The following is a 26,204-nucleotide window of genomic DNA, read 5'->3' on the forward strand; positions in this document are numbered from 1 at the left end:
ATACCGCAAACTCGCCCATAAGCGGACACTGGCAAGACCAGCCTTTCAATCCGGTTAATATCGTTGTACGCTTAAAAGATTATCCTTAATAACCACCAAAAAATGTTAGGAGCGGCCAACGTGCACTGTTAATGGAGATGTCCGCTTAATGCAGCGTCCGTTTAAGTTTTCATTGCATTATAAAATAAGTGGGAAACTAATTTAAACTTTCAGAATACTAACACTTTTCAATAAAAACTATTTCTTTTGCAGTCTCATAAGCAGTCACATAGTCAAAGACGACAAGAAGACTATTTTTAACAACAATATGCGATTTGGTATTAGAGTATTTGTTTACTCATCAAAAAGTTGTAAAACTGTATTAACTCAACTTTTCCATTTTTGGCTTGTGCTGTTGTTAGATCAGATTGCAAAATTTCAACTGAAGTGAGTTGGAAACCGCATGTGGCATATTCACATTCACCAGATATAGAAACAGCACTTTTTAGATTTATAAAATGTATAATAATTAATATATTTTCATATTATATAATAATAGTTTCACTTATATGTATGAGTAGTTATCAACTTTTGATTACTGGGATTATACACTAATAACATAACATATGTATTATGTGTAAAGTTGTTCAACATACAAAACTTAGAAAAGAAAATATTTCAACTTTTATTTTATCATAATTAGATATTTTAGAAAATATATTTTAAATGTATTGATATGTCGTTTTTCTAGAATAGTTATGGCAATTAACTTGGCATTTGTTTATAATTAATGTTATAGTGGCTTACATATACATATACATATATTTTCATGTCTAAGGTTACGATTGTAGACATTAACAATTTCGTTCACATTTCGTTCTCTTACGGATTTTTTTCCTTTCGGAATTAATGAAAAAGTTGGAAAATATATTAAGATTTGTTTTAATTATGTCTTTAATAGTTTAGAAAGCTATGTTCTCAAATTAGTTTAATTAAAATAATTTTTATTCTAAGAGAAAGCAGGTTGATAAAAACAAAATGACTCTCCTAACTCGAGCCAATTTTAACAATTAATATTTGCAGTAAGAGCTGAGTTGATTTCTTATAGGTCTTTATACTGTAAACAAATTAATTTCAATGTTAATCAACTGTTACTTCAGTTTCCAAATTTTAAAGAGTAATTATATTAATTAATTTGTTGTTCAATTTGGTATGGCAAGTTTTTGGCATTAGAGCATACAAAACCTCAATTTTTGTAGAAAACAGTGCAACATTGAATTGCAGTTCACATTTTCTGAAGTCTCTCTTTGGCGCAAGCGCTGTTTCAAAGTACAGTCAAAGTAAATTTGTGTACGATTTTTTTATAAATAAACTATGTAAATATTATATATGGCAAGCTCAATACAACCGTAATATTAACAGGATTTTTATTTTTTTAATTAGAAAATTAAGCATTATAACTAATACTTTAAACTTTTCTACTTTTCAAACACTTAGTTGATATTTTCAGCATTCTATTGTTTTAAGATGCTATGAACATTCTCTGAAAGATAGCTTTTGTTACGTTATTGGAACTTAGAATTATGAAGCTACATGTTTGTATATCATATTTTAATAATTTTGTTTCATTTATTCTTTACTTTTATATTTTACTTTTGTAAATTATATAACTTTTCGTATAGGAATATGGGTTTTTTTGTAATATTTTGTAAATTGATGAGTTAAAAAATGCTTTTAAGTTTCTTTTTGGTATTTCGAAAATCTCTTGATTATAAAAATATTCAAACTTGTATAACTTGCAATTTCGTTAATCTGCAAAATTATTTATACACATTTGTTATGATAATAAATATAATTTTTGACAAAAATAAATGCTTCAGATTTAATGACTTATTCGAAAAAATAATTACTATAAATGTTTACCTCAACTTCAAATTATTAATTTTTGTAAACAGCATTTTTATTGTTGTTGTTTAAATTTGTTAATTTTTCATAATTACTTTTTATTAAACTAAATTGTATTTCAGTTTTAATAATTCAGATTTTTGTTTTAAACTGTAGCTACTATAATTTTTTCTGAAAATTTAAAGCATTAAATTTTTAAAATTTTATTGTTTTAAGTTGGTTTTTGTTTTAATATTACTGTTTCGTTATGTGTTTTATAATTTACTTTTTTAGTATTTTGTCCACATTTTCTTATTGTTCAGAAATAATTTTTTCTATAATTGTTCTCCGTACGCTATTTCGCCCGTGAATTAAAAAAAATATTACCAATTGAAAAAGTAAAAATTATCGAAAACGAAATTTAAATGAGTCCAAGAAATTTATATTAAAATCTTTAAATAAACAATGAGTAACTAATTGATAAAAATTATTGTCTTAATATCATTTCAAGAAAACAATTTGTGTGACATTGAGTTTTAAAATATCTAGAATAAGAACTGAAATTCAGATACAGTTTTAATTTAAAACTATATTTTTGATCGCTTCTTACAATAGTTGCTTTATTTAACAATAAATAATTTATGAAATCTGCTATTTTGTTTTATTTTTCGACTTCTTTGCGGATAAAGGGGGTAGGAACCATAATTTTTTCAGTAAAGATCATAATGAAATCGATGATGTTTACAAAAGTGTTTGAAAATCGAAATTTATTTATTTGTCAATTACCATTTGATCAGGTAGATTTTGAGAATTAGTAATCGAACCGAACTCAAAATAGAAGTAAAATATTAAAAAATTATAAAATATTCCTATTTCTCTAAAAATAAATAAATAATAAGAAGACGAACTGAAAATTTAATATTTTATTTATTCAGACCTTTAACTAATATTTCGATATAAGTTTGAAATTGCTTTAGTGTTTCGAACAAATTATAATAAACTTAAGCATATTATTATTATTTAATATAGTTTATTTATTTGAATAAAATAATAAACACAAATTTCATTTTGAGCAAATTGTATTTCAACCCACTGACGAAGTTAGGCATGTCGATCGCTTTTAATTTCTTCATTTTGAGCATTTAATTAGAGAGCTAATGTGCTAATAACGGGATAAACTTAAACCTAGAAGCATTATTAAATAATATACAACATTTTTACAAAAAAACCACATCCAGCAAAGTAGAATATACTTGTATGTGAGAGCTAACTTTTATATATAAAACTAAAAAATATGGCTTTTGAATAATTTCAATACTTGTTTGAAAAAATATCTTATAGAAATGTCTGACACCACGTTTCCCGTAAAAGTAACTGCATACTCACACACACATACATTTATGGAAAGCAGTTGGCATCGCATTTGCTACACGCTGCTACCCAATACTTGTATCACACTCCAGCGCCTATTTGACTTCGCTCGTTTGCGTCTGCACCAACAACATGAGTATTTTGTTCATTAAATTATCCGCCTCCGTGTCTTCCATGCTATTGAGTTTCGCCGAAATGAAGCCGCAAAATTTGGAGTTCAACACCTCACGCACCGTCTGCGGTGGCGGCATATCCAGCATACAGCCATTCATGCCACCGCCACCACCGCCGCCCATACCGCCATTTTGTTGGCGCAAATGACGATGCTGTTGCATCATCTGGCCCTCGTAGTCATCCTCGTCATCCGCAGCACCATCGTCCATGCCGTCACCGTTGAGGTCACGTCGTTTACGTTTCAAAGCGCCACTGCAACCAACAGCATTGCCACCAATGTTGCCATTGCCGCCTGCTGCGCTCATGGAACGCGGGGAATTGGCGTCGAGTATGAGGGGATAGGGAAAATCGGCATCTATGGCTTCCAGCTCCTCCACCTCGTCGGAACCCTGATTGCTCATGTCCGCATTACGCATGGAGGCTTCGTCGCCGCTGCGTACCGATGATGCGTCAAGATCGTCGAAAGTGTTGCTGTGCTGCGTGGTGCTGTCATTGCGCGTGGACGAAACGCGGCTGTCATGCGCAGCGCTGTGTGATTGTTGTTGCTGCTGTTGCTGTGTTTGATGCGCCGGCAGTGGATGTATGGGCACAGCTACATTGCCACCACCACCAATGCCGTTGCTACCCGCATGCGCTGCTGACAGATCCATTTCCGATTTCACATAGTAATAGTAGTCTTCATGGCTCATATTCAGGCCCGGTGCGCATTTCGACAAATTCAGTGCACTCTCGTTGAAAGACGAGTGCAATGCGTTGAGTTTCAGTGCCGATTTGTTGTTGTTATTATTATTTAAGTGCTGCGAGAATGCGCTCAAATTAAGGCCAATGGCCGCCTGTTCAGCTGCGTGCGAACCGCCTCTGCAAAGATGTGAAGAAAATGTGGGAGAAAAGTGGAAAAAAAGAAGAAAGGGAGAAAAAAGATTAGAAATTTCATTTTTGGAGAGTCCACTTAAACTACGTAATATGTATCCATAAAATTTATACATATCTATGTACATATGTATATGTGTATGTGTAGAGCTTAATAAAATGTTTAAGGGTTTATAATAAACTTAAGTCATGGGAGACGTAAGACTTTGACCGAACTTAGTAAAATATCTTGAGAAACTTCAATGGCACCTTTATAGCCCATAGAATATATCAAAATTGGTAAGTAGTTGGGTTGTCGAAGAAGCAATCCTGTGCATTGAAATCTCAATCAGCGGTAGGGAAAACAACCAATATATATTACGGGATTGGAAAACCCTATCGTTGTAAGCTAACAACTCACAACTTTATCATAAAGTTCGACATTTGTGATGCTATACATACTAGCGAGCGCTATTTGTGTTGTTTACAGTAACTTAAAATATTCATCTCTTCCAAATAATTTGTCAACTGATCATAAAAATGCTTGTGTCGGTTGGTCGAGACAAATATTAAAAAATACGATAACAGTGCTTCGAAACATGTCTGTAACATCGTGAAAGGTGATGAATCGTGGATTTACGAGTATGAGTCCGAAAGAAAATGGCAGCCGACTGAATGGGTGTTTCAAAATAAGCTGCATTCCAAGCAATGTCTCTTCTCATGGAAAAACTGAACATGTCGAAACCATACCACTAGGAAAACTCATATCAGTAACTTTTGAGTGATACACAACCATTATTTTTCCAGTTATCTTTCAAGAAATCAGGAAAACCAACCACCGAAGACGGATCACTCTTCACCGTGACAATGCTAGCTCTCATACATATACTGAAACATCGATTTGACGAGTCATCCACCGTAAAGTCCTGGCTTCTTTTCATTCCGGTGCGAAAAACTAAAGTAAGAGGAAGTTCAGAACCCATATTTCGGAGACACCTCAAACAGAGAGGCAGAATATTTTTAAAAACAATAAAGCAATTTTCGATGATATATACATATATATAATTTTTGTATAGATACATTTAAATATTTTGGTTCCCATGGATTCCTGGTTCTCAGTTCTCATACCACAAATGATAAGAATTTACATTGACTTGAAAAAAAAAATAATTGCAGTTCGAAAGTATTAACATGCAATTGCGTCTAGAAAACCACAAGAACCACGGAACTTCAGTTTTATCAAAAAGTTTAGAAAATTCCCACGAGATAGCGGTAAGCCCATGTAATAATTATTATAGATATATATAATATACGTATATCAGCATGTTATTCTATTTATTAGTAAATATATTTTACATGTATGGATTCACAGATGTGTTTATGACTTTAAATTTCCTATCAGCTGTCTTCAAAACTGGCTTGTCACTCGCGCATTGGTCTTAAAAATAGGAAAATTTTCAAATACTACCTCTTTCAACTGCCGTTACAGGGCATATTCAATTCGAACTTGGTGGAACACTTAAAAACCAGGCATGACATGTTTGGAGTGAATGTTTGTATGTATGTAGTCGAGGAAAAATATCATATTACAAATGTTTTTTTGTGAACTTCAAATTCCTCTAAGGAAAATCGATTGGGCAAGGAAAACCGTGTTAGAATGGCAGAATACAAGGATCTGTGCTGGCAGGCATTAGTCCTACAACATGTGTTGAAAAACGAATCCACAAGCAGCCATACGGCTATATGTATATATATATGTATGTACAAACATATATGTATGTATAATATGTAAATATATACAAATCAGTTGTTGTACATGTGTTAAAGTTCGTTATCTGTTGACGTCTCTGTTTGCCTTTGATATTGACTGAATTTCCTTCTTCTGCCACAGCTGCATTTTTATGCTATTTTTAGACCAAGAAAACGGTATATCCGTACCTACAGATATATGTATATGTATATTTCGTGGTAATAACTGATAAATGAGCGCAAGTTGTGATTTCAAAACACAAAAGTAACGTATTGTTAAGTACAATTCATGTAGCTGTAGTCGATTCAGTCAAGTATTTACGAAGAATACAATCGAAATAGTTTTGTTTTTCATTCCGAAATATCAGTTGGAACTTTAAACTTGAAGTCCTTGTGTTTACTAAGGACGCAAAGTGAAATAAAAGGTTTTCGATCTCGAAGTTTTTGGAAACATAAAATTCGGGATAACAAAATATCATAAACTAACTGCGAAATTAATGTTGCATAAATTATTCTGATATAAATATTGACATACATAAAGTTTGGAATTTAATGATATTTAAAAACAGGATGAGTGGTCGAAGATAGTTAGATAGATAGTTTTACACAATTCTAGCCATACATTGTAACGCTGGAACTTTTTTTAAGGTTTAAATCTCGTACTCTCCCGTCAATTGTGTAAGCTGTCGTGCCACAATTCACCCTGATCTTTGTGCTTTGTATCGTTGCTCTTTTACAGCATTTCCTTTATACTCTCCGACACAGGGAAATGTTGCGCCCTTCTCCTTGTGCTCATTCGTTGCTGCTGCTGCCGGGATTGTCAATTTTTAATCTCGGCCAAGTGGCATTTTGCTCGCGCTGACGCACGCCCTCTCGCCTTGTATTTACAGCGTTCAAGTGGAGTGATGTACTTGTGTGCATGCGCATAAATTTTTAGTAGTGTGAGGCGTACACACATATATGTATATAAATACATAGCTATTCATGCATACGGTTACCACAACAAACATACACAAATAAGAACTGTCGGTCCGTCACAAGTATCTCTTCGAACTTGGCTTGGTCTGCCTGTTCTGGACCACGCTGCAAGGCTGCCTGGGCAGTGATAAAAACGCGAAACGCCTTACCACTTTAGACATGTACACACACAAAGGTATACATATACATACATTAAGGAGGTTTTTCTCAGCAGAAGAAACTTTTGCCAGTGTTCATAGTAGGCAAGATTTGCTTGTTTCGTTGATGTTTTTCCGATACTAAAAAAAAAAAAATTACTCAGTTAAAGAAAAATGTCTGGAAATAGTCTATGATGACGAAAAAACAATTCGATCACCTTGAGATGAATAGTTCTATCTAGTTCTTCAATCCAGTTAATTACAGTTCCAAAGTCCATTCACAACTTGTTTTTGATTTAACGGTATCAAATGAGTAATTGCAATTCTAAGCAATATAAGTTTTCATTTGCCAACGATTCTCCGATCAGATAATTTCTTCTTCTTCTTAATTGGCGTAGACACCGCTTACGCGATTATAGCCGAGTTAACAACAGCGCGCCAGTCGTTTCTTCTTTTCGCTGCGTGGCGCCAATTGGATATTCCAAGCGAAGCCAGGTCCTTCTCCACTTGGTCCTTCCAACAGAGTGGAGGTCTTCCTCTTCCTCTGCTTCCCCGGCGGGTACAGCGTCGAATACTTTCAGAGCTGGAGTATTTATCCATCCGGACAACATGACCTAGCCAGCGTAGCCGCTGTCTTTTAATTCGCTGAACTATGTCAATGTCGTCATATATCTCGTACAGCTCATCGTTCCATCGGATGCGATATTCGCCGTGGCCAATGCGCAAAGGACCATAAATCTTTCGCAGAATTTTTCTCTCGAAAGCTCGTAACGTCGAGTCATCTTTTGCTGTCATCGCCCAAGCCTCTGCACCATATAGCAGGACGGGAATTATGAGCGACTTATAGAGTTTAGCTTTTGTTCGTCGAGAGAGGACTTTACTTTTCAATTGCCTACTCAGTCCGAAGTAGCACCTGTTGGCAAGAGCAATCCTGCGTTGGATTTCCAGGCTGGCATTATTAGTGGTGTTAATGCTAGTTCCTAAATAGACGAAATTATCTACAACTTCAAAGTTATGACTGTCAACAGTGACACCACGCGAGTGCGACGACTGTTTGTTTGATGACAGGAGATATTTCGTTTTGCCCTCGTTCACTACCAGACCCATTTTCTGTGCTTCCTTGTCCAGCCTAGAGAAAGCAGAACTAACGGCGCGGGTGTTGAGGCCGATGATATCAATATCGTCGGCATACGCCAACAGCTGTACACTCTTATAGAAGATGGTACCTTCTCTGTTTAGTTCTGCAGCTCGTCGCACGATAGGGGAGAGGTCCTTCCCGATCCTGACGGAGCTTTTCGTGTTGTTCAACGTCAGTTTACACAGCCGTATTAGTTTTGCGGGGATACCAAATTCAGACATCGCGGCATAAAGGCAGCTCCTTTTCGTGCTGTCGAAAGCAGCTTTGAAATCGACAAAGAGGTGGTGTGTGTCGATTCTCCTTTCACGGGTCTTTTCCAAGATTTGGCGCATGGTGAATATCTGGTCGGTTGTTGATTTTCCAAAGCCACACTTAAGGTCCAATCAGTTTGTTTGGGCTTTAATCTTAACAATACGCTCGATAGAACCTTATATGCGATGTTGAGGAGGCTAATCCCACGGTAGTTGGCGCAGATTGTGGGGTCTCCTTTTTTATGGATTGGGCATAGCACACTTAAATTCCAATCGTTGGGCATGCTTTCGTCCGACCATATTTTACAAAGAAGCTGATGCATGCTCCCTATTAGTTCTTCGCCGCCGTGTTTGAATAGAGATAATTTACTAATCGATAATTGTTATATTCATATCCTAACTAACTCTTTGGACCCGGCACGTAAAAAAAACAATGAAAAGATTTTCACTCCGTTAAAAAGACTAGCTAGAGAAGGACCTGGCTACAATTGGAATCTCCAATTGGCGCCAAACAGGGAAAAGGAGTCGCGCTGTTGTAAACTCGGCTATAACCGCATAAGTGGTGTCTACGCTAATAAAGAAGAACTTTTTACTGACAAATCTCAGCAATAACTCAAAACTAAATAATCATTTCGATCAATCGGTTCAAATGTACAACCACACAAGCAGCATCTGAATATATCCTCTAACTTCTCTTAGACCGAGATTAGGCTTGTTTACAATATATGTATGTATGTATTTGTATTTTTCATTACCAAAAGATCTAAGATCGGATTTCCTTTATACTATGATCATTTTGGCTCCTCAAACTCAAAATCAAACCAATAAAATCGTGTCAATCGGAACCCTAATTGAAAGGTATTCGAAATTATTCTTATTTTATATCTTCAGAGTATGCTTTATCGCCTGATTGCGGAGTCATAAATCGACCCTGCTTAAACTAATTTTTTTATCTACATACATACATTTTTGTGAAGTGCGAGTAAATGCCCTTGTAGATGTGTTGACGAAAGTGTGTGTACTTCGTAAGTGCGGTTGGACGGACGCTTTCCGACGTTTCTATATATTTATGTGTACGATTTTTTAAGATTCTTGTTCTTGCCTTTGTTATTTGGCACTCTGCTCTTGCTGCTGTTTCTGCCATGTTATCAACGCAACATATTTCCGGCGACACTTTTTACTCTCTGCCAACTGCTCGCTTTTTTTTATATTACGAATTGTGTAGCAAATCTGCAGAAACTATTCTAATGCACGTTTGGAAATAGAATTCTGTTGTTTTTGAAGAATGCTAAGGCATTTATACATATGTATGTAACTGCCGCATTTGTGTCACAAAGCTAGGCAACGCAATTCGGATTACCTAATTTATGTAGGTCTCGAAAATAGTTAATGGATGCAACCGGAAATGAGTTTTATGCGGTGGTGAAAAATGTTTTGTACTAAACTGCTGTTGAGCTTAGCATTTAATGCATATTTTATACGACACAGGAAGAAAAGTCAAATATTATGATAACGGTATTGCGTTTAGAGAATGTGAAGTTTAAGTGAATACCGAAGTCTTCAGTCTATTATTTAAAATATTGTTTCTTATTTACTTTTGATTAGAAAACACGATTTTCATCCATAGACTGTTCAGAACTCACAATGATTTGACATATGTACATAAAAATCTGCTATTTACACAATGTTCGGTTGTTTTAAAGTATCTTATGAATATATATATGAATATACTTTCGCATAGAAAGTCAAAACAACGAGGAGACTTATTCCTCTCCACAATATGTGAAACTGTTGGACTAACCCCTATATTCTGCACACTTGACAAATTATCAAAATTTTTGTTAAGTAAAAAGCTTTTGTTATTCTGTGGCAATCTTTATAAAGTATACAGCTTCAAAACTCACGGCTTTTCTCAACACGTGTGGTGAACTAAATTTTGTAAACAGAAACAGCCGATTTCTGCTTGTTTGTTGTTGCCTTCACTACCCAAAATGTGTCGTATCCACAGAAGTTTAAAGCTGCCAAGCAGTTTCTTGCAGTTTTCTTGTTGTCATTTGGGACCAGTTCCTCAATGAAAAATTTCCAAAAAAGTATTATCGCTCAATGAATCAATAATCAATTTATCAAGAAAAGAGCTTTTCAAATGCGACACAGCGCAGAAAAACTTTGATAAATTGTCAATATTGACAAATTAGCAAGATGTAGAATTAGACAAGTACACAGAACAGGGGCTTAAGCCTTAGGTGGAAAGCTGAATTGCCCTCTAGTACAGTTCGAATACGAAAATTCTACCATACCGCTAATTAAACCGCTACTTAACGGTGAAAAATTCCATGAGATCGCTAGCATTCATACAATGAGTTTGAGCTCACATAATCTACATATGTATGTATGTATGTACATACACACGCGAAGCGCAAATTAAATCGATTTAAATACGCTTTAAATGTCTAAATGGGAAAAGTACCACAGGAAGACGAGATTAAAAACAACAATAAGTAGCAAAACATTCCAGCCATGCAGCTAACTTAATTGACTGTACTACAACCGACGGTATTGTGCTTATTGCGAACAGCGGGCACTCTAAATACATACACACACATACTCTTGCGTGTGTGCTAAGGCATTTGAACAAACTGATGCCGAGTGCTCGTGCATTACAGTTGGCTTGGCATGAAAGTACCCCAACACCAGCGCCACCTCAGCCGTTGCCACCCTAAAGCAAACGCTTTACTTGCTTAAATTCATTTGGATGTGTGTGTGTATTTATATCTGTGTGTCATCACATTTACGACCATTTATGTATTTAAGCTGATAACGATGCCTCGAAAGAGCCCGGCGCACATATGGCGGCCGAGTGGTTGGCCGCGATCAGGCTTTGACGCCAGATCGAGCGCGAGTCTGGCTCTGAAATGGCGTAATGGCTCTTGATAAAACTCACCAGCAATTTAATTTCATAATTTTATTTTTGTTGTTGTTATACTTGATATGATGAGTAGTGAGCCCCTGATTGTGTTTGGCATTCTCGAATAAAATGCTTTTCAGCCGATATTCCCGGCGGTTTGTTATTGTCACCGCCTCTACGCTGATGCCAATAAAGTCTCCAATCAACTTTGAAAACCCCAAAGTACATGCACACACACATGCCCATGACAGATGTGAGGGCAAAAGCACACGAAGCGAACTCAAGACTGGCACGATCAGCGGTTGGCGAAGCAAGTAATGGACGTAGTTCAAGTAGAGTATTGTTGGGGCCATCGCCGAGGCAGTTATGCGTTTTTCAATTCAATCAAAATGGACCAAGTTTAAATGAACGCTGTGGCAGCATGAAATAAAAACGCCGATTAAACGGCAAATACATATCTACATGAACAGCAACAACTCAAACAACAATAATAAACGCGCATTCACATAGAATAAAAGCACTCGCACAGAATGGTGGACTGAAATGCAAAGTGAAATTAAAATACATGCGAAATAGACTTACATACATACTATGTATTGTCGTATGTATGGGCGTGTGCGCGTGGATGTGTATGTATGTATAGTGACATGCTAAGTAAAAGAGCCAGGGTTAAAAATGGCTCGAGCGATTGCTTGTACTGACGAATTGAGCAAAGCATCGAGCCAACACATACCTTTCATTGACGCGATCGTAAAAGGCTAACAACAACACAAACAGAACAAAACGACAAATCAGTGAATCGAACGTATAAATTAAGTCAACTCATTTACATGCATACGTATAAATACATATTTCTATGTACAATCATTGTTATTGTGCGTGTATAACGAAACACTTTAAAGTTTACGTATATACAGTACCTTGAAGAAGTATTCGCACCACCTTTGAAAAGACGTTGACATAGTAACTAAATAAATTTTCAATGCCTGCAAGCTTATGCTTAAGCTTACCCTTTCCGCTATTTCAGATTCAATCGAATGAACCAAAATTACCCTAAGCTGTTTTTAAAGTGCTTCCTGGGAATACCTGGAAACGTATGTTTATCAAAGAAAGATTATTTTCAGACAAATGCTCATTCAGAAAGTGAAATTTCACACTCAATACATACCCCAATAAAATATACTAGGTAGAAATTCGAGAAACGGCGAACTCTACGTCTAGGTACTCATGCGATTAACTGTTTACGAATTGCTGACGCGAATGAGTTTTTTTCTAAAATTTGCTTGTTCACAAATTGGTAAGTATAGGACCAATAAAAATTTACTTTTCGAGAAAGTCAGAAATGCTAATTTAGCATTTCAGAAGTCCTAAATTAGTGCTTTGACTAAGACTTATATTGAAATACGTGTATATCTATCAATCTATCTATCATAATAGCTATCAGAATCCGGAACACACATTGCTAGCACGCTGATAAGCTTGAGTTGACTGTTCTAAAGAGTGTTCGCTGCATGTTTTTGATGATATCAGTATACAGTTGAGGCGCGCTAATCTGGACATGGCCTAATCCGGATTCCACTGTAATCTTGAGAGGGTTAAAAAAACTCAAAATTCCTATTATGTCCCTTGTAATCCGGACCGAAATTCTCTATCCATATTCTCTAATCCGGATCACATGTTTATTATTCACTACATTCGCTTTTATGCTTTATTGGTTTAAGTTTTTTTTGTTTTTTGGAACATGTGTGTTATTTGTTATAATAAACAAACAGAAATTTATAAATATTTTTTCATAATACATAGTTCTGATATGTCTTTGGTAACCCGGATTTACTTATATTCCGGATAGGGACCGGTTTTAATTGATCCGAATTAGCGGGCCTCTACTGTACTTGTTTTGTCATGCCTAACCTAATGTTTAAATTGAATCACATTACGAATGTTCAATGTCAGTTTTTGAGATGTCATTCTGAAATTCTTCACTCATCCTTTTCTTTCAAAGAAGCTGCTCACTTGTCGAATCCTCCGATATCAGACCACTACAGAATATACTTATATGCCATACAAACTAAACGATCATCAAGTTTTTGTATAAAAAACCTCTTTATTTGACTAATGTCTTCACGAAATTCGCCATGAATTATTATTCAGGGTATACATATGTACATCACTACTTTAACATAAAATTGCCACACAAACTGACTGAAAAGAAGAAAAAAAACGTTAACTTCGGCTGCACCGAAGCTAATATACCCTTCACAGATGCATTTCTTTTAGTAACTATGTGTTCAGTTTGTATGGAAGCTATATGCTATAGTAATCCGATCTGAACATTTTTTTCGGAGATTATATTATTACCTTAAGCAGTAATCCATGTCAAATTTCGTGAAGATACCACGTCAAATGCGAAAATTTTTCATACAAACCCTTGGTTGCGATCGTTCGGTTTGTATGGCAATTATATGCTATAGTAAGCCGATCTGAACAATTTCTTCGTATATTAAATTATTATCTTAGAAAATAACTTCTGCCAACTTTTGTGAAGATACATTGTCAAATGTGAAAGTTTTCCATACAAGAACTGGATTCCGATCGTTCGGTTTGTATGGCAGCTATATGTTAAAGTGGTCCAATATCGGCCGTTGCGGGAAACGAGCAGCTTCTTGAAAAGAAAATGACGTTTGCAAAATTTCAAAACGATATCTTAAAAACTGAGGGACTAGTTCGTATATACACAGACGGACAGACTGACGGACAAACCAATAGACGGACATGGTTAAATCGACTCAGCTCAACATACTGATCATTTCTATATACACTTTATAGGGTCTCCGACACTTCCTTCTGGGTATTACAAACTTCGTGACAAACTTAATATACCCTGTTCAGGGTATAAAAAGTTTTGCTTAGAAACTGTTTATTTGTGTCTTTATTCGTACATCAAAGTCACAATTCAAGGAATTTTTCTGTCAAATGTACTCTACACATAGGTAAGTAGTACCGAGACGAAGTTGTTGCAATACTGAAGTAGTAAATTTGTGAAAGGGAAAGTTTTCTACTGGGTTTAAAAATCAAAAAATAGCAATGAAATTTAGTTGAATGCTCACTTAAAGATCTACTACGTTAATATTTTTATTTACTGTTTCCTAAGAAAATGGTGGCGTTAACTGTTTTTTGGGAGTTTTGAGATTTGTTTATATATTATATATTTTATATAAGACCGCTTAATCACTTAAGATATTTGAAGATATTAATCAAGCAATTGACTGGAGATTTCCACCAGCCGCACGACCGAGCCTCGACTAAACAGCTAAACAACATATTATTGTGACCCTTGCATCTGGCAGTTGTTATCTCAAATACCATACAATTCAAAATTACAAAGAGTAAAAGTCTAATGTGTTATTATATGTGTGTAATCATTTTAGGTTAGATATTAAGTTAGAGGTAAGAAATTCTCCAAATACGCTACGCTTGCTGGTGCGCCGCGGGAAAAGGCTCCCGAGTGCAAAGCAAGCATTGACAGACGGCAGCATTAATCCGGATTTGTTCAGGAGTTATTGAAGATAACCCCGTTGCTAACTCCCATTTAATCCTCAAAATTTTAGAGAGTTAGCTGCATTTTCATTGGCAATCATTGTTAAAAATGGCCAATTTTAATCTATTGCGAGTGAAAAACAAGCAACACCGACAGCTGTTTTTTTTTTTTCAAATTTTCAATAATAAAACAAGAAGTTTTATGTAATGATGTTATGTTATGATGCAGTTTTAAAATTAACGTGTTGATATGTTTTTGTAAAAATTGGTCGGCTAACAACCGAAAATGTTTATCTTCTATCCATTTTCATGGAAAAAAATATAAAATTGACAATCAGCTGTTTACGAGAGTTTCAAACTCGCATAGCTGCCGTCTGTCACCTACAAATTTGGATCTGATTAAGTGCACAGTTAATCCGGATTAACGCTACCGTCAAGGCTATATGATCTTAGTTATTTCTAAGCAACCTCTGTAAATTCTGTGTGTACATCAATCTTGGGTATGCGATGCGATCCAATAACGATTTCACAAACAAATGAGCTGAAACTTGTGTCGCACAAAAGCCATGAAGATACAGAACCGTTAAGCGTTAAATATGCAACTATGTATGTATATACTGGCTTAGAGATATCAAAAGCATTTGAGAAACAGCGATCAGTGATCAAGAGCGATAAAACCAATACAAGAAATATCGAGAGACAAAGGGTTGATGTTGCCACCATTGGTACGCTTGTAGACCATAAAACCGCCACTTTTCACGCATCATATGCTAGAATGATTTCCGAACGTTAGTGATCAAAGAATTGTAGCACAACGATTTGGGAGTCGTCAATCGCACTCAACGAGCGTTTGCTGCAAAACCACATATTCGCTGTAACCAAAACAAATGCATCACACCTACAAAAACAATTATGAGGCATATGTATATATGTATACCTTGCCAGCCACGGCTACCCACTTTTGTCAAATATTTCAATACAACTATTTTCGGGTTATTTTTTGTTTACCTAAATGCGATGAAAAAAAGTTTCTTTTATTTCTTGATTTATTTGAAGGAGTGCGAAGGAGAAAACATAATTGTTTTCGATTGAAAGACGCATGTCATTTGTGATCGTACCATCGTAAAGGAGGCTCGTACAACAAGAAGGTAAGTAAATGAATTTTACGTGATTTTTTCTTTAATAATTTGCAAATAATTACTTCATTTGTTTTTATAGCATTGGAAATCAGAACGAATTGGAAATAGCAGCAGCAGCAATATCATCAGAAGCAGCAAATATCAATTGTTAAGTAAGTATGTGAAAACAAGAAAAAACGTTAACTTCGGCTGCACCGAAGCTAATATACCCTTCACAGGTGCATTTCTTTTAGTAACTATGTGTTCAGTTTGTATGAAATCTATATGCTATAGTAATCCGATCTGAACAATTTCTTCGGAGATTACATTATTGCCTTAGAAAATAATCTATACCAAATTTGGTGAAGATACATTGTCAAATGTGAAAGTTTTCCATACAAGAACTGGATTCCGATCGTTCGGTTTGTATGGCAGCTATATGTTAAAGTGGTCCAATATCGGCCGTTGCGACAAATGAGCAGCTTCTTGAAAATGACGTTTGCAAAATTTCAAAAGGATATTTTAAAAACTGAGGGACTAGTTCGTATATAGTTCGACATGGTTAAATCGACTCAGCTCAACATACTGATCATTTATATATATACTTTATAGGGTCTCCGACGCTTCTTTCTGGGTGTTACAAACATCGGACAAACTTAATATACCCTGTTCAGGGTAAAAAAGTGTGTGTTGTTTGAAATTGAATTGCGCAGTCCAATATAATACGCAAAAATAAATAATTACATATGTACATAAGTATGTATTTTATGCGTTTAAGGCGGGCTGCACAATCCAATATATGTGAAAACAAATGATTGTTTTATATTTTAAATGATCAAATAATCTTTATCTTTTCTTTCAGATGTTATTATTATTTTTATTTAATTATTCTTTCTTTTCAGATTTTATCACTATTATTATTTAATTAATCTTTGCTTTGAGAGTAAATTCTATTTGTATTTAATATATTTTATTTTTCCAGATAATATCAATCTTTTCTTTTAGATATTACTAACTCTATGTAATTATTATTTATTTTCAGGTATTAATTATACCTTTATTTTGTTTCAATCTTTTTTCAGATATTAATTATTTTTTTAAATCGAATATATTTTTATTTATATAAATTATAATAAATTTATTTATATAAATTATAAAAAAAAATAATAATGTAAATATGTAAAAAATTAAATAAAATAAAAATTGAAATTTTAAAAGTAAGAATCAAAAAATGCAATCCTGTATCAGCCGTCGATTGGGGATATTAGAGCAGGACAGATATACTTTTTTATCTGACACTGCTAAATGAGCGCAACAGAGATAGATGTAGGATGTAGGGGAAAAGTAGGTAGAATCTTCAAGCGCCCTATGGCAATCTACCCATATTTTTACTACTTTACTACCTACTGTTTCACTGGTTTTTTAACCGCTCATGGTTGGCAGGGTACATACTCGTATACATACATATATGTACATACATACTTATGTATTATGTGAATATGGGCTATTTAGATTTCAGCAACATAGGATCGCACCGCGTCATAATTGGTCCACATTCCATTGACAACGATACTTCCAACTTGGGCCGTCTCGCGCGACATAAGCGCGAATGTTCATAAAATTTGCTTTTATTAAAAAATTGCTTGATATTTTAATTTTATTATCATTCGTTGTTGTTTTTAAGATGTCGCATGTTGTTGCACGTCGCTGCCAACGTAATCAAGCAACATAAGAATTTTATAAGCACCACATATGTATACACAAATCTTATATGTATATGTGTGCTTGCCAACACATACAAGTAATTATACATATGTACATGTAAGTATATATTATAAGCTCGATTATTTTCATATATCTTGCGTGCTATGTGAGCCAAGTTTGCTCTACTTTGTGATTGCTACTTGTGGAGTTGCTCTGAGCTTTGATTTCATATTTTTTATGCCTCAATTGAGAGATATACTCATATACATACATACATATATGAACATATGTACATAGATGTGAGTACGTACGTATATGCATATAGTTAGTTGCGGGGGTAGATTGTTCTTTTGTCGTGACAGATTCATTGCCGTAATGGCCTCATGATGCTGATTGCCGAGAAAATAGTTCGTGAGTTTGTTTGTGTGGGCTTCAAGAATAGTATATTTATACGGCCCGCAAATATTGAGTTTCAGGCTAAGAATTTCATAATGTTGTAACACAAACAATCATAACTTAAAACAGTTTGCATATAATAAAGCAATTTTCTTAATATCCTATATTTTGTATACAACCATATTTGTTATTTAATAATTTTTACTCCCAACTTTTACCATAGTCGTGTCAGCGAGTTGGCAAACCGTCAATTTTGTTTTAGTTTTTCTGAAAATAATTTTCATAAAAATAAAAAAAAAATTGGTACACCGACTTTATGACCTACCATACTATGATCATATTAATTTTGGAGACGATTATTCCTTGTTGACATATCTTTACAAATTCAACGCAAGGTAATAAGGAAGTAAACGGAATGAGTGCCGAAGGCAAGGCGGTCAAACCGACCAACATTCAGAACATAACCCCGCATCTCCACAAGCAATGTATATTGCTAACGATCTGTCTAATGCGTTGCCATTAAGGTTGCCCATGTTCTTGTGTGGGGATTTAATATCATGAAATAATCATTCTCGAAATGGCGTTGGGTAGGTAGGTTCGAGCTGATATAGAAAATGTTTCAGCAATATTGCAACCAATACAGATTTTTACCAATCTTAAATTGCATGTCGAGATGCTCCGCAAGTGAGAGCTGTAGGTAAGTTTTCCATAGAGGCTTTAGTTTATCGCATAGAGACAGGATTCCTCTAACAACCTGTTTAAAATATCAAAAGCTCACGGAAAGAAAGGCAGAGAGACACAACTAACTGTAAACGCACGGAGGTCGCATAAAACCTAGCAAGTACACCGGACATGAGAGAGAGAGAGAGCTGTTATTTAGTTCTTCTCAGAAGGAAATTACTTCCGATTTGGGGTTGGTTCCAATAATCATTAAGAGCACCTAAAAGCCATCGGACTCAAAGTTAGCCACGAATGTAATGCAGACATTCTCATACAGTGAACCTGAAGTACAAAAACATCTTCAAGGCTATTAAGAACGAAACCGACTATCTGCTTTATATACCATAGTGCGAATTTTTGTAAATGTGGATGACCGTTAATAAATGCGGATTTTGTAGATGTAGTGATAAACTTAGAAACCCGTTTAGAACAGAACTCCGAACTCTTTCATACCGACGACCTTTCAAACGACCCCCATTCTCATGTTAGGACATACAAGGTGCGTTCCAAAATAAACAGGACTTTAAAAAAACATAACAAATGGTTTTTTCGGCAAAATCTATTTATTTTATTCAAAATTGTCTCCTTCTGCTTTAATATAGCTTTTTGACCGGTCCAAAAGCATGTCGAACAAGTGTTTTAGCTCGTTGGCCTTTTGAATGGCCTCTACGTCTGCATATCGCTTTCCTTTCATGAGAGAAAATTCTTTTTTCTGAAAAGGAAGAAGTCGCACGGTGCCATATCAGGTGAATATGGGGAGTGATTAATGTTTAAAATGTGATTTTTGGTGGAATTATCGGTCACAAGCTTCGATCAATGAGACGACGCATTATCGTGCAACAAACGCCAACTTTCATCTTCGCGATATTTGGGTCGAACACATCGAATACGGCGCACCAAACGCTCCAAAACACTAAAAAATGCAATATGTTCAAGACATGTTAGAGATGTTCAATTCCATTTCCATGAATTTCAAGAATGATTTTTTGATGAATTCACGCACAGTTTCGATGGAATTTCCGGTGATCACAGATTTTGATGCCACGGGGCGCTAGATTCAAAAAGTTTACTTTGGAACGCACCTTGTATATGTACATATGTCAAAAATATGCTTTGGCACTTAACAAATCCTGGGTGTTGGCGTAAACACAACGAGGATGAGCGAGATTTGTTATAACATGAACTCAGAAGGAGTATAAAGTCATATGTTCCTTAATTGTTTACAGTTTGTTGCAGGAGCATAAAACATTACCCACATTGTTTTGTAGATTTTAGTGGAGTTGACGGTACTCAGCCCGTTGATTGTATTGAACCAAACTCTATCCTACTAGTTCTTTGCCAGTCCCACCTTTACTAAGAGTTGAGAGTAACAACATGGAGGCACTGTATTGGGGCGTCATATTTCTTGTTAGAATGTTATATGAAAGCAACAATGGGAAATAAAATCACGAAAATTTACATCAAATGATTTAGGTACCTTCTAGGATATTCGCTAACAACCTTCATCGCTAAAAGTGAGTCAATAATTTGTGGTGTAGTTGTTTACATTTAAAAGACGCTTAACAACTTCAATACTAAATTTGCGTTGAGTCACTTTTTCTTCCCCATAGTGCGTATGGCACACATTTGCTCTCTTATATTGAAACATATTTACTCTTTTATGTAAATATTTAATTTATATACTCACTTTCTCTCTCTGATGACATCGCGCAAGAAATCCATTGCTTCATAGAGACTCCATTTTGGCTTAAAACCGTTGCCCATTAATTTGACATGCGCCAACTCGCGTCGATACGATTCACGCAGAGATTTAAAGGCGCGCGCCACTCGCCGCCCCGGCGCATTGAACTCCTTGCCAATCATTTCCCAAGCGCGATTCTTCTCTTCTTCGGCGCCCTTAAAATTGGGCAGACGCGAATCCCAAAGTATCGGATTGTCATGAACCATTTGGATGAGGCGCAACTTGTCGGAGGCATTACGGCGAACCACTGCAAGTAAATCGAGGGTAAGTAAAAAATTTTCTTTTGTCGACGAATAAAGTTGCTGTTGCTGTTGTTGTAGCTGTTCAGCTTCAGCAAATTGGCGTTCTTGTTCAAGTCTAAATTTCTTTTTGAAATACTTTTGGTTTTTCGGTTTCTGTACGTAACATTTGGTATGTTTTTCTAGTTGTTGTTGCCGCTGCAATGACATAGATTTTTGTTGTCGTTGCAGCTGTTGTTGTTGTTGATAGAGTTGCTGCAGTCTAGGACTACTTTTGCTGCGACAACTTCGTAGTAACTTCGGGGCAGACATCGTCGTTGTTGACAAAAGATTTTGCTCCACAAAGTTACTATCAACAATTGCCGTCAAATTGCTATTATTTTTATCATGGTTGTTGTTATTGTTTTCGGCAGCATCGACAGCTCGTGCTGTGCCTCGAGTAATTTTCGAAAATTTTATATTTACATCTACAATTTCAGTAAAAGGTTTATTTTGTTTATTAAACGCACATTTTTTGATTTTCTGCGACTGCATCTGAGAAGTTGGCGCCCCCGCATGCAATAGCTTAACGGCGGCGGCGGCGGTGACGGCAGCCACAGAGGTAACTGCTGAGCCCTTCGTCTTCATATCCAACGCTGCGCCAAGTTGACTTCCACCACTCACACTCATTTCACCACCACCAGCACCAGCGCCAGGCGTATCCGAGTCGGGGGTTGCTACGCGCAGTCTGGACCGCGAAGAGCACGACGAAGCGCCTGAAGAGTGTGCAGGCGAAGGCGGCGCAATGTTTGCTGCTGTAGCCACAGCTTTCGGTGAAGTACTTGGTGAGGAACCTGGCGACGATCGCAATGAGGATTCCGAAGTGTTCAACTTTTTGGGCGTTCTTGTATTTGTAGCGCTGTTAGCTGAGTATGCGTCCAGTGGATTAGCAAAAGCGATGCTAGCTCTTAGCGCATCCATTCACAAAGTTTTTCACGAAATATTTCACTTTTTGTAAGTTGGCGCACAAGTGTAGTGCACTGTTCAACAGTTTAAGTTTTTTTCTTATAAACTCAGTTAACTTTTTTTTTTGGACCACTCCAAGTAATTGTCTACGCACTTTCAATTGTTACCCCACTCCACTTCAACGTCTGTCTCACAAATTCTTCCTCATTCACTCACTTTTCACGCTGCGCAGTTCAATGCTTTCTTATTTGCTGGGTTGCTGCTTTCTTTATGCGTTCCAACTGTTCTGTTTATATTGTCCGATTTTCACTTTTCACTACCCTCTCACGACCAAGTTTAAAAACCAACTAATAAAATCCAGTCAAAACACTAATAAACCAACCATCCACCCGAGCCCAAGCCGAGGCTGCGGCTGCGGCTGCGGCTACGGCTACGACAACGTCAAAGCCAAAATCAGCGCGTCGACTACAATAAATACAACAGCAATGCTAACCAAATGTTTGCGATATATGAGAATTACAACTACAATAACATCAGGCGCATTCGTTTAATACACTGAATATTAGGGCTGAGCGCGACAATCGTCATTGTAATAACAACAAATCACGCTTCAAACCGAAGCAGCAGTCGATCCCAAGTCGCACAGAGAAGAACCCATAATAGCAATAGCAAAAACAAGGAGCAGAAAGAGAGGGCATGCGGATAAGCATACGGCCAGCCAGTCAGCCATAAACGATCGCTCACCAAATACGCACACACTCGTACATTCGTAGAAAAATACTCGGCGCTTGCACATGCATGCGTACATACCTTTATATATTTGTACATACATAAGTATAAATATGTATATTTCTATGCACACAAAGAAAAAGAATTTCGTTCGCAGTGACCTCGCGACGTCGGAAAACCCCCATCTTTGTTAGCAGTTAATTTCCCTTGCGCTGCGCTACTCAACGTTCGACTTTATTTGCCAAGGAGCAAGCAGAGGAGAATAGAATGAATCATGGTCAAGTCTCCAAAGACCGAAAGACTTGGGTAAGTCGCAAATCTACAGCAGAGCGTAGCTTTGCAGCGCGGTACACCGACACGACAACAGCCGATAGTGCACGTCCGTCGCAGTGCCGTTCACGCTCACGCTCACAAACACAAACATAGCAAAAACGTTATACAAGCACCAAAAACAAAAAAACGGCCAAAGATAGCACCGCGAAAATTGTTACCAACACAATCAAATAACACGGCTCTAGATCGCTTTTGTGTTGCCTGTTTACATTTTCTTCGCGTTCGCTGTTGTTGCTGCTGTCGTCGCCTTACAGCGGCTCGCCTTTTGCGATGTTCCATCTTGCTCGTTATACTCGCAATTCAATTCGTATACGATTTCAGCACCTTATTGCCTGCTCTGGTTTTTGCACACTATAACGGCGTCGACTCGGCTCACTAGTTCCGTTGGCTGACTGATTTCTTAGCTGCCTTGCTGGCTTGGCTGGCTGGCTGGCTGGCTCGTCACTGGCCGCATCTCCGCGAAAACGAATAAACGCGATTGTGTAAGCGAGAGTGCGCCTACTGCAACCCTCACTGAAATAAAACCCAGTTAGCAAAACTATTAAAAATATGAAAAACAAAGTCCCATAAAAGGTAAAGGTAGTTAGGAACCAAAAAATGGCACATCAAAAGAACATTTAGACAATTTTTTTAATTTTTCGAATTAATATGAATACTTTTCAATTTTAAAATTTAATAGGTAACGTAAGGCAAGTTTTTCTACATAGTGTGAACTACTTGTGATATAAAAATTAATTAAAATAAAAAAAAAGAACAAAATAGTCGAAGCTTAAGAAAAATAACCCAAATTATGAAACTTATTGTCAAAAACTTTCAAAAATTGCGATCGATGTTCGAAAATTGCAAAAGTTTACCAAAATTTCCTTTATGAACAGATTTCTCCGATCTGCCAGAAATTTATATAATCACTTTATTTAAGGTGCGCTATTTAGCAGAAAAATTAAAGTGTGAAAACTTTACTTTGTGAAATAACCACTGATTTATGCTAATTTTTTGTTCGATTCACTACTCTCCACGGTCGCCCAATCAAAGACATCTAAGGTTCAATTGTATTTTATTTTTATTTTTATTTTTAGATTTTAACGTGATATGTTGTACCGTAACTATCCCAGTTGATCGAATATAACTTAACTTGATATCTTTTCTATGTCGGATATATCCGAACATATTATAAATTATAAATATACGTACATATATAACTATTCTAATGAATATACAGGCATTCCTTAAAAAGAGAAATATGTATGTATAATCTAAATTTCTCTTTCAAGTCCGCAAAGCATACTTTGATAGCATCTTAAAAAGAATGTATTCTATCAAATCCCAAATACAAAGCTCTTGAAGTTCTTTTGAAGTCCTTTGCTGCCTTAATCTAAACTTCTACCTCGACTTTAACACCGTCATTCGTCCATTTAATTTAATAATCGTATGACATCGCTTATTTGTTGATTGGGTTGTTCATCTGAGTGCGATTATTTTCAAGTACGCGGTCTGTACATTCGGCTCTTTTCAACTAAGCGTGAGGAAAAGTGAGAATGTACTGAGCATTTTGTGGATCTGAGAGCATTTGTAAATACATAGTAGCGATTTAAATGCTTAAAAAAGAGGGGAGGCTCACGACTGTCATATCAATATAGCTAAAATTTTTAAAAAATTTTGGCTTTATGTATAAAGTGGCACACTAAATTAAGATAAAGATAAGAATAAGAAAAAAATAACTTTTTTGACAAATAAATTAAGCGTTTGCCAAAAGTACCAGTTGGTTAACATAGTGTAGTTAATCTCAATCAATAAAATTAAAGTGACGAAATGAGCTTCCCTGTACGTATTCATAGAATTTTTATATATGTACATAAATAATACATCAAAGTTGACTTAGAAAGCAATAAATACCAGTAACGTTAGACTCATTTTGGTACCGCAAATTTTAGATCTTTGTGAGTTGGTATGAAAATATCAACCATATTTTTCACAACAACTCTCGTTTATAAGAAATCTTGATTGCCAATTTCAATACGAAAGTAAGCAAACGAACTAACATACCGTGTGTTGATCTTTCATTACGACATTTAATTTTTACTATTTCTGTAATAAAAGTGATTATCGGATTTTGAATTAAACCGTAAAACCAGAAAAAATGCAAATAAGAATTGTAGCTGTGAGCAAAAATCTAATAATAGCAATTAAGTTTATAGTATCTAAGGCAGGATGGAGAAGGAGCTGCACCAAACCAAACCGTTTTTGTTAGCCCTGTGTAATAAAACCAAAGGACGATTAAAATGTATTACTGTTGATATACTTAAATATTATACCCTTTGAATACGTACACATATTCGAAAAGCTCAAAGAGACTCTTTCTAAATTGATTTCCCAGATTTCACTAATTGTCAATGCAAATTCCTTCGATGGATATATGTGCACATGTACATACATACATACATATGTACATACATACGTAAGTCTTACAAATATAAACCACTGTTTATATTCAAAATTGTAAATCAAGCCAATTACATCTGTTTTGTTCTGGAATTGTATTTTAAGTAAATCTTTCTCTCGTCCTCTCATTCTGTCCGTAACTCAAAAAATTATGGAAAGATTTGTTTGAATAAATTTTTCTTCACGTAACTAGCTGTATTCAAAATTACAAATTTGTTTGTTGACAATCTATGTACTAAGTCTTCATTATGAGACTTCGGAAATAACAATTCTTGCTGCTCTCTCGCAGCAACAAAAATTAAAAACTCAGTGAATCCCTGCAACCGAGATAAATATGTACTATATATGGCCGTACTTACATACATATAACCATTTTTTTATACAGACAAACATACATACACATGTACATATTTACGCGAGTATTAGTAAAATGTGTACTATATATGGCCGTACTTACATACATATAACCATTTTTTTATACAGACAAACATACATACACATGTACATATTTACGCGAGTATTAGTAGTAAGCATTGAATATGAATTTCTCGCGCCCAGAAACCTCCGGAGATAAATTAAAAGAAGCGAACCAAATTTTCTGAAGCCACCACATTCATATCTGTCGACATGCCAAATTACCAACGGCTTACTGCAGTTGCAGCCCTCTCAACCCTCATGCGTGCGGAACATTTGCTGCGCATGTGTGCTTAGCCATCACTATAGCTGGCTTGGCTGCGCAGCGTCTCAGTCAACTAACCATATAAAGTACTTCGTACGTACTGAAAAACGCATACATTTAACATAAATATGTATATACAGAAAACCATTTCTGTCGTCTTCGTATACACATTGCTGAACTGTGTACGAACGTGTTGTGAGCCTTGTGCG

The 26,204-nt window shown here is 35.9% G+C and overlaps 1 protein-coding gene and 2 long non-coding RNA genes across 7 annotated transcripts in view; 2 read left to right on the forward strand and 1 right to left on the reverse strand.

Annotated features, from left to right (window-relative positions):
- Window positions 1-1,173: 1,173 nt before the first annotated feature.
- On the reverse strand, window positions 1,174-23,275 carry LOC126762290 (uncharacterized). 4 transcript variants are annotated; one of them, XM_050478959.1, is made up of 3 exons: window positions 23,087-23,275; window positions 20,578-20,878; window positions 1,174-4,266 (listed from the first exon to the last, which is right to left on the reverse strand). In XM_050478959.1, the coding sequence occupies exons 1-3, from the start codon at window positions 23,154-23,156 to the stop codon at window positions 3,330-3,332; spliced, it is 1,308 nt and encodes a 435-aa protein (XP_050334916.1). In that variant the 5' UTR covers window positions 23,157-23,275; the 3' UTR covers window positions 1,174-3,329. The 4 variants fall into 4 exon arrangements, with proteins under 4 accessions (XP_050334916.1, XP_050334917.1, XP_050334915.1 ...); XM_050478960.1 differs by lacking the exon at window positions 23,087-23,275 and adding an exon at window positions 22,032-22,401; XM_050478958.1 differs by lacking the exon at window positions 23,087-23,275 and adding an exon at window positions 21,380-22,400.
- Window positions 16,074-17,012, forward strand: LOC126762399 (uncharacterized). The gene is made up of 3 exons (XR_007667457.1): window positions 16,074-16,100; window positions 16,171-16,243; window positions 16,933-17,012. It is a non-coding gene; the product is annotated as an uncharacterized LOC126762399 (long non-coding RNA).
- A 1,242-nt stretch (window positions 23,276-24,517) lies between the features above and the next one.
- LOC126762397 (uncharacterized) overlaps window positions 24,518-26,204 on the forward strand; it is a 58,368-nt gene continuing 56,681 nt past the window's right edge. For both annotated transcript variants that reach the window (XR_007667454.1, XR_007667455.1), the window contains exon 1: window positions 24,518-24,698. This is a non-coding gene — a long non-coding RNA (uncharacterized LOC126762397). The remainder of the gene's footprint in view (window positions 24,699-26,204) is intronic.

This window comes from Bactrocera neohumeralis, chromosome 6, assembly GCF_024586455.1.
Source record: "Bactrocera neohumeralis isolate Rockhampton chromosome 6, APGP_CSIRO_Bneo_wtdbg2-racon-allhic-juicebox.fasta_v2, whole genome shotgun sequence".
Taxonomy (NCBI): domain Eukaryota; kingdom Metazoa; phylum Arthropoda; class Insecta; order Diptera; family Tephritidae; genus Bactrocera; species Bactrocera neohumeralis.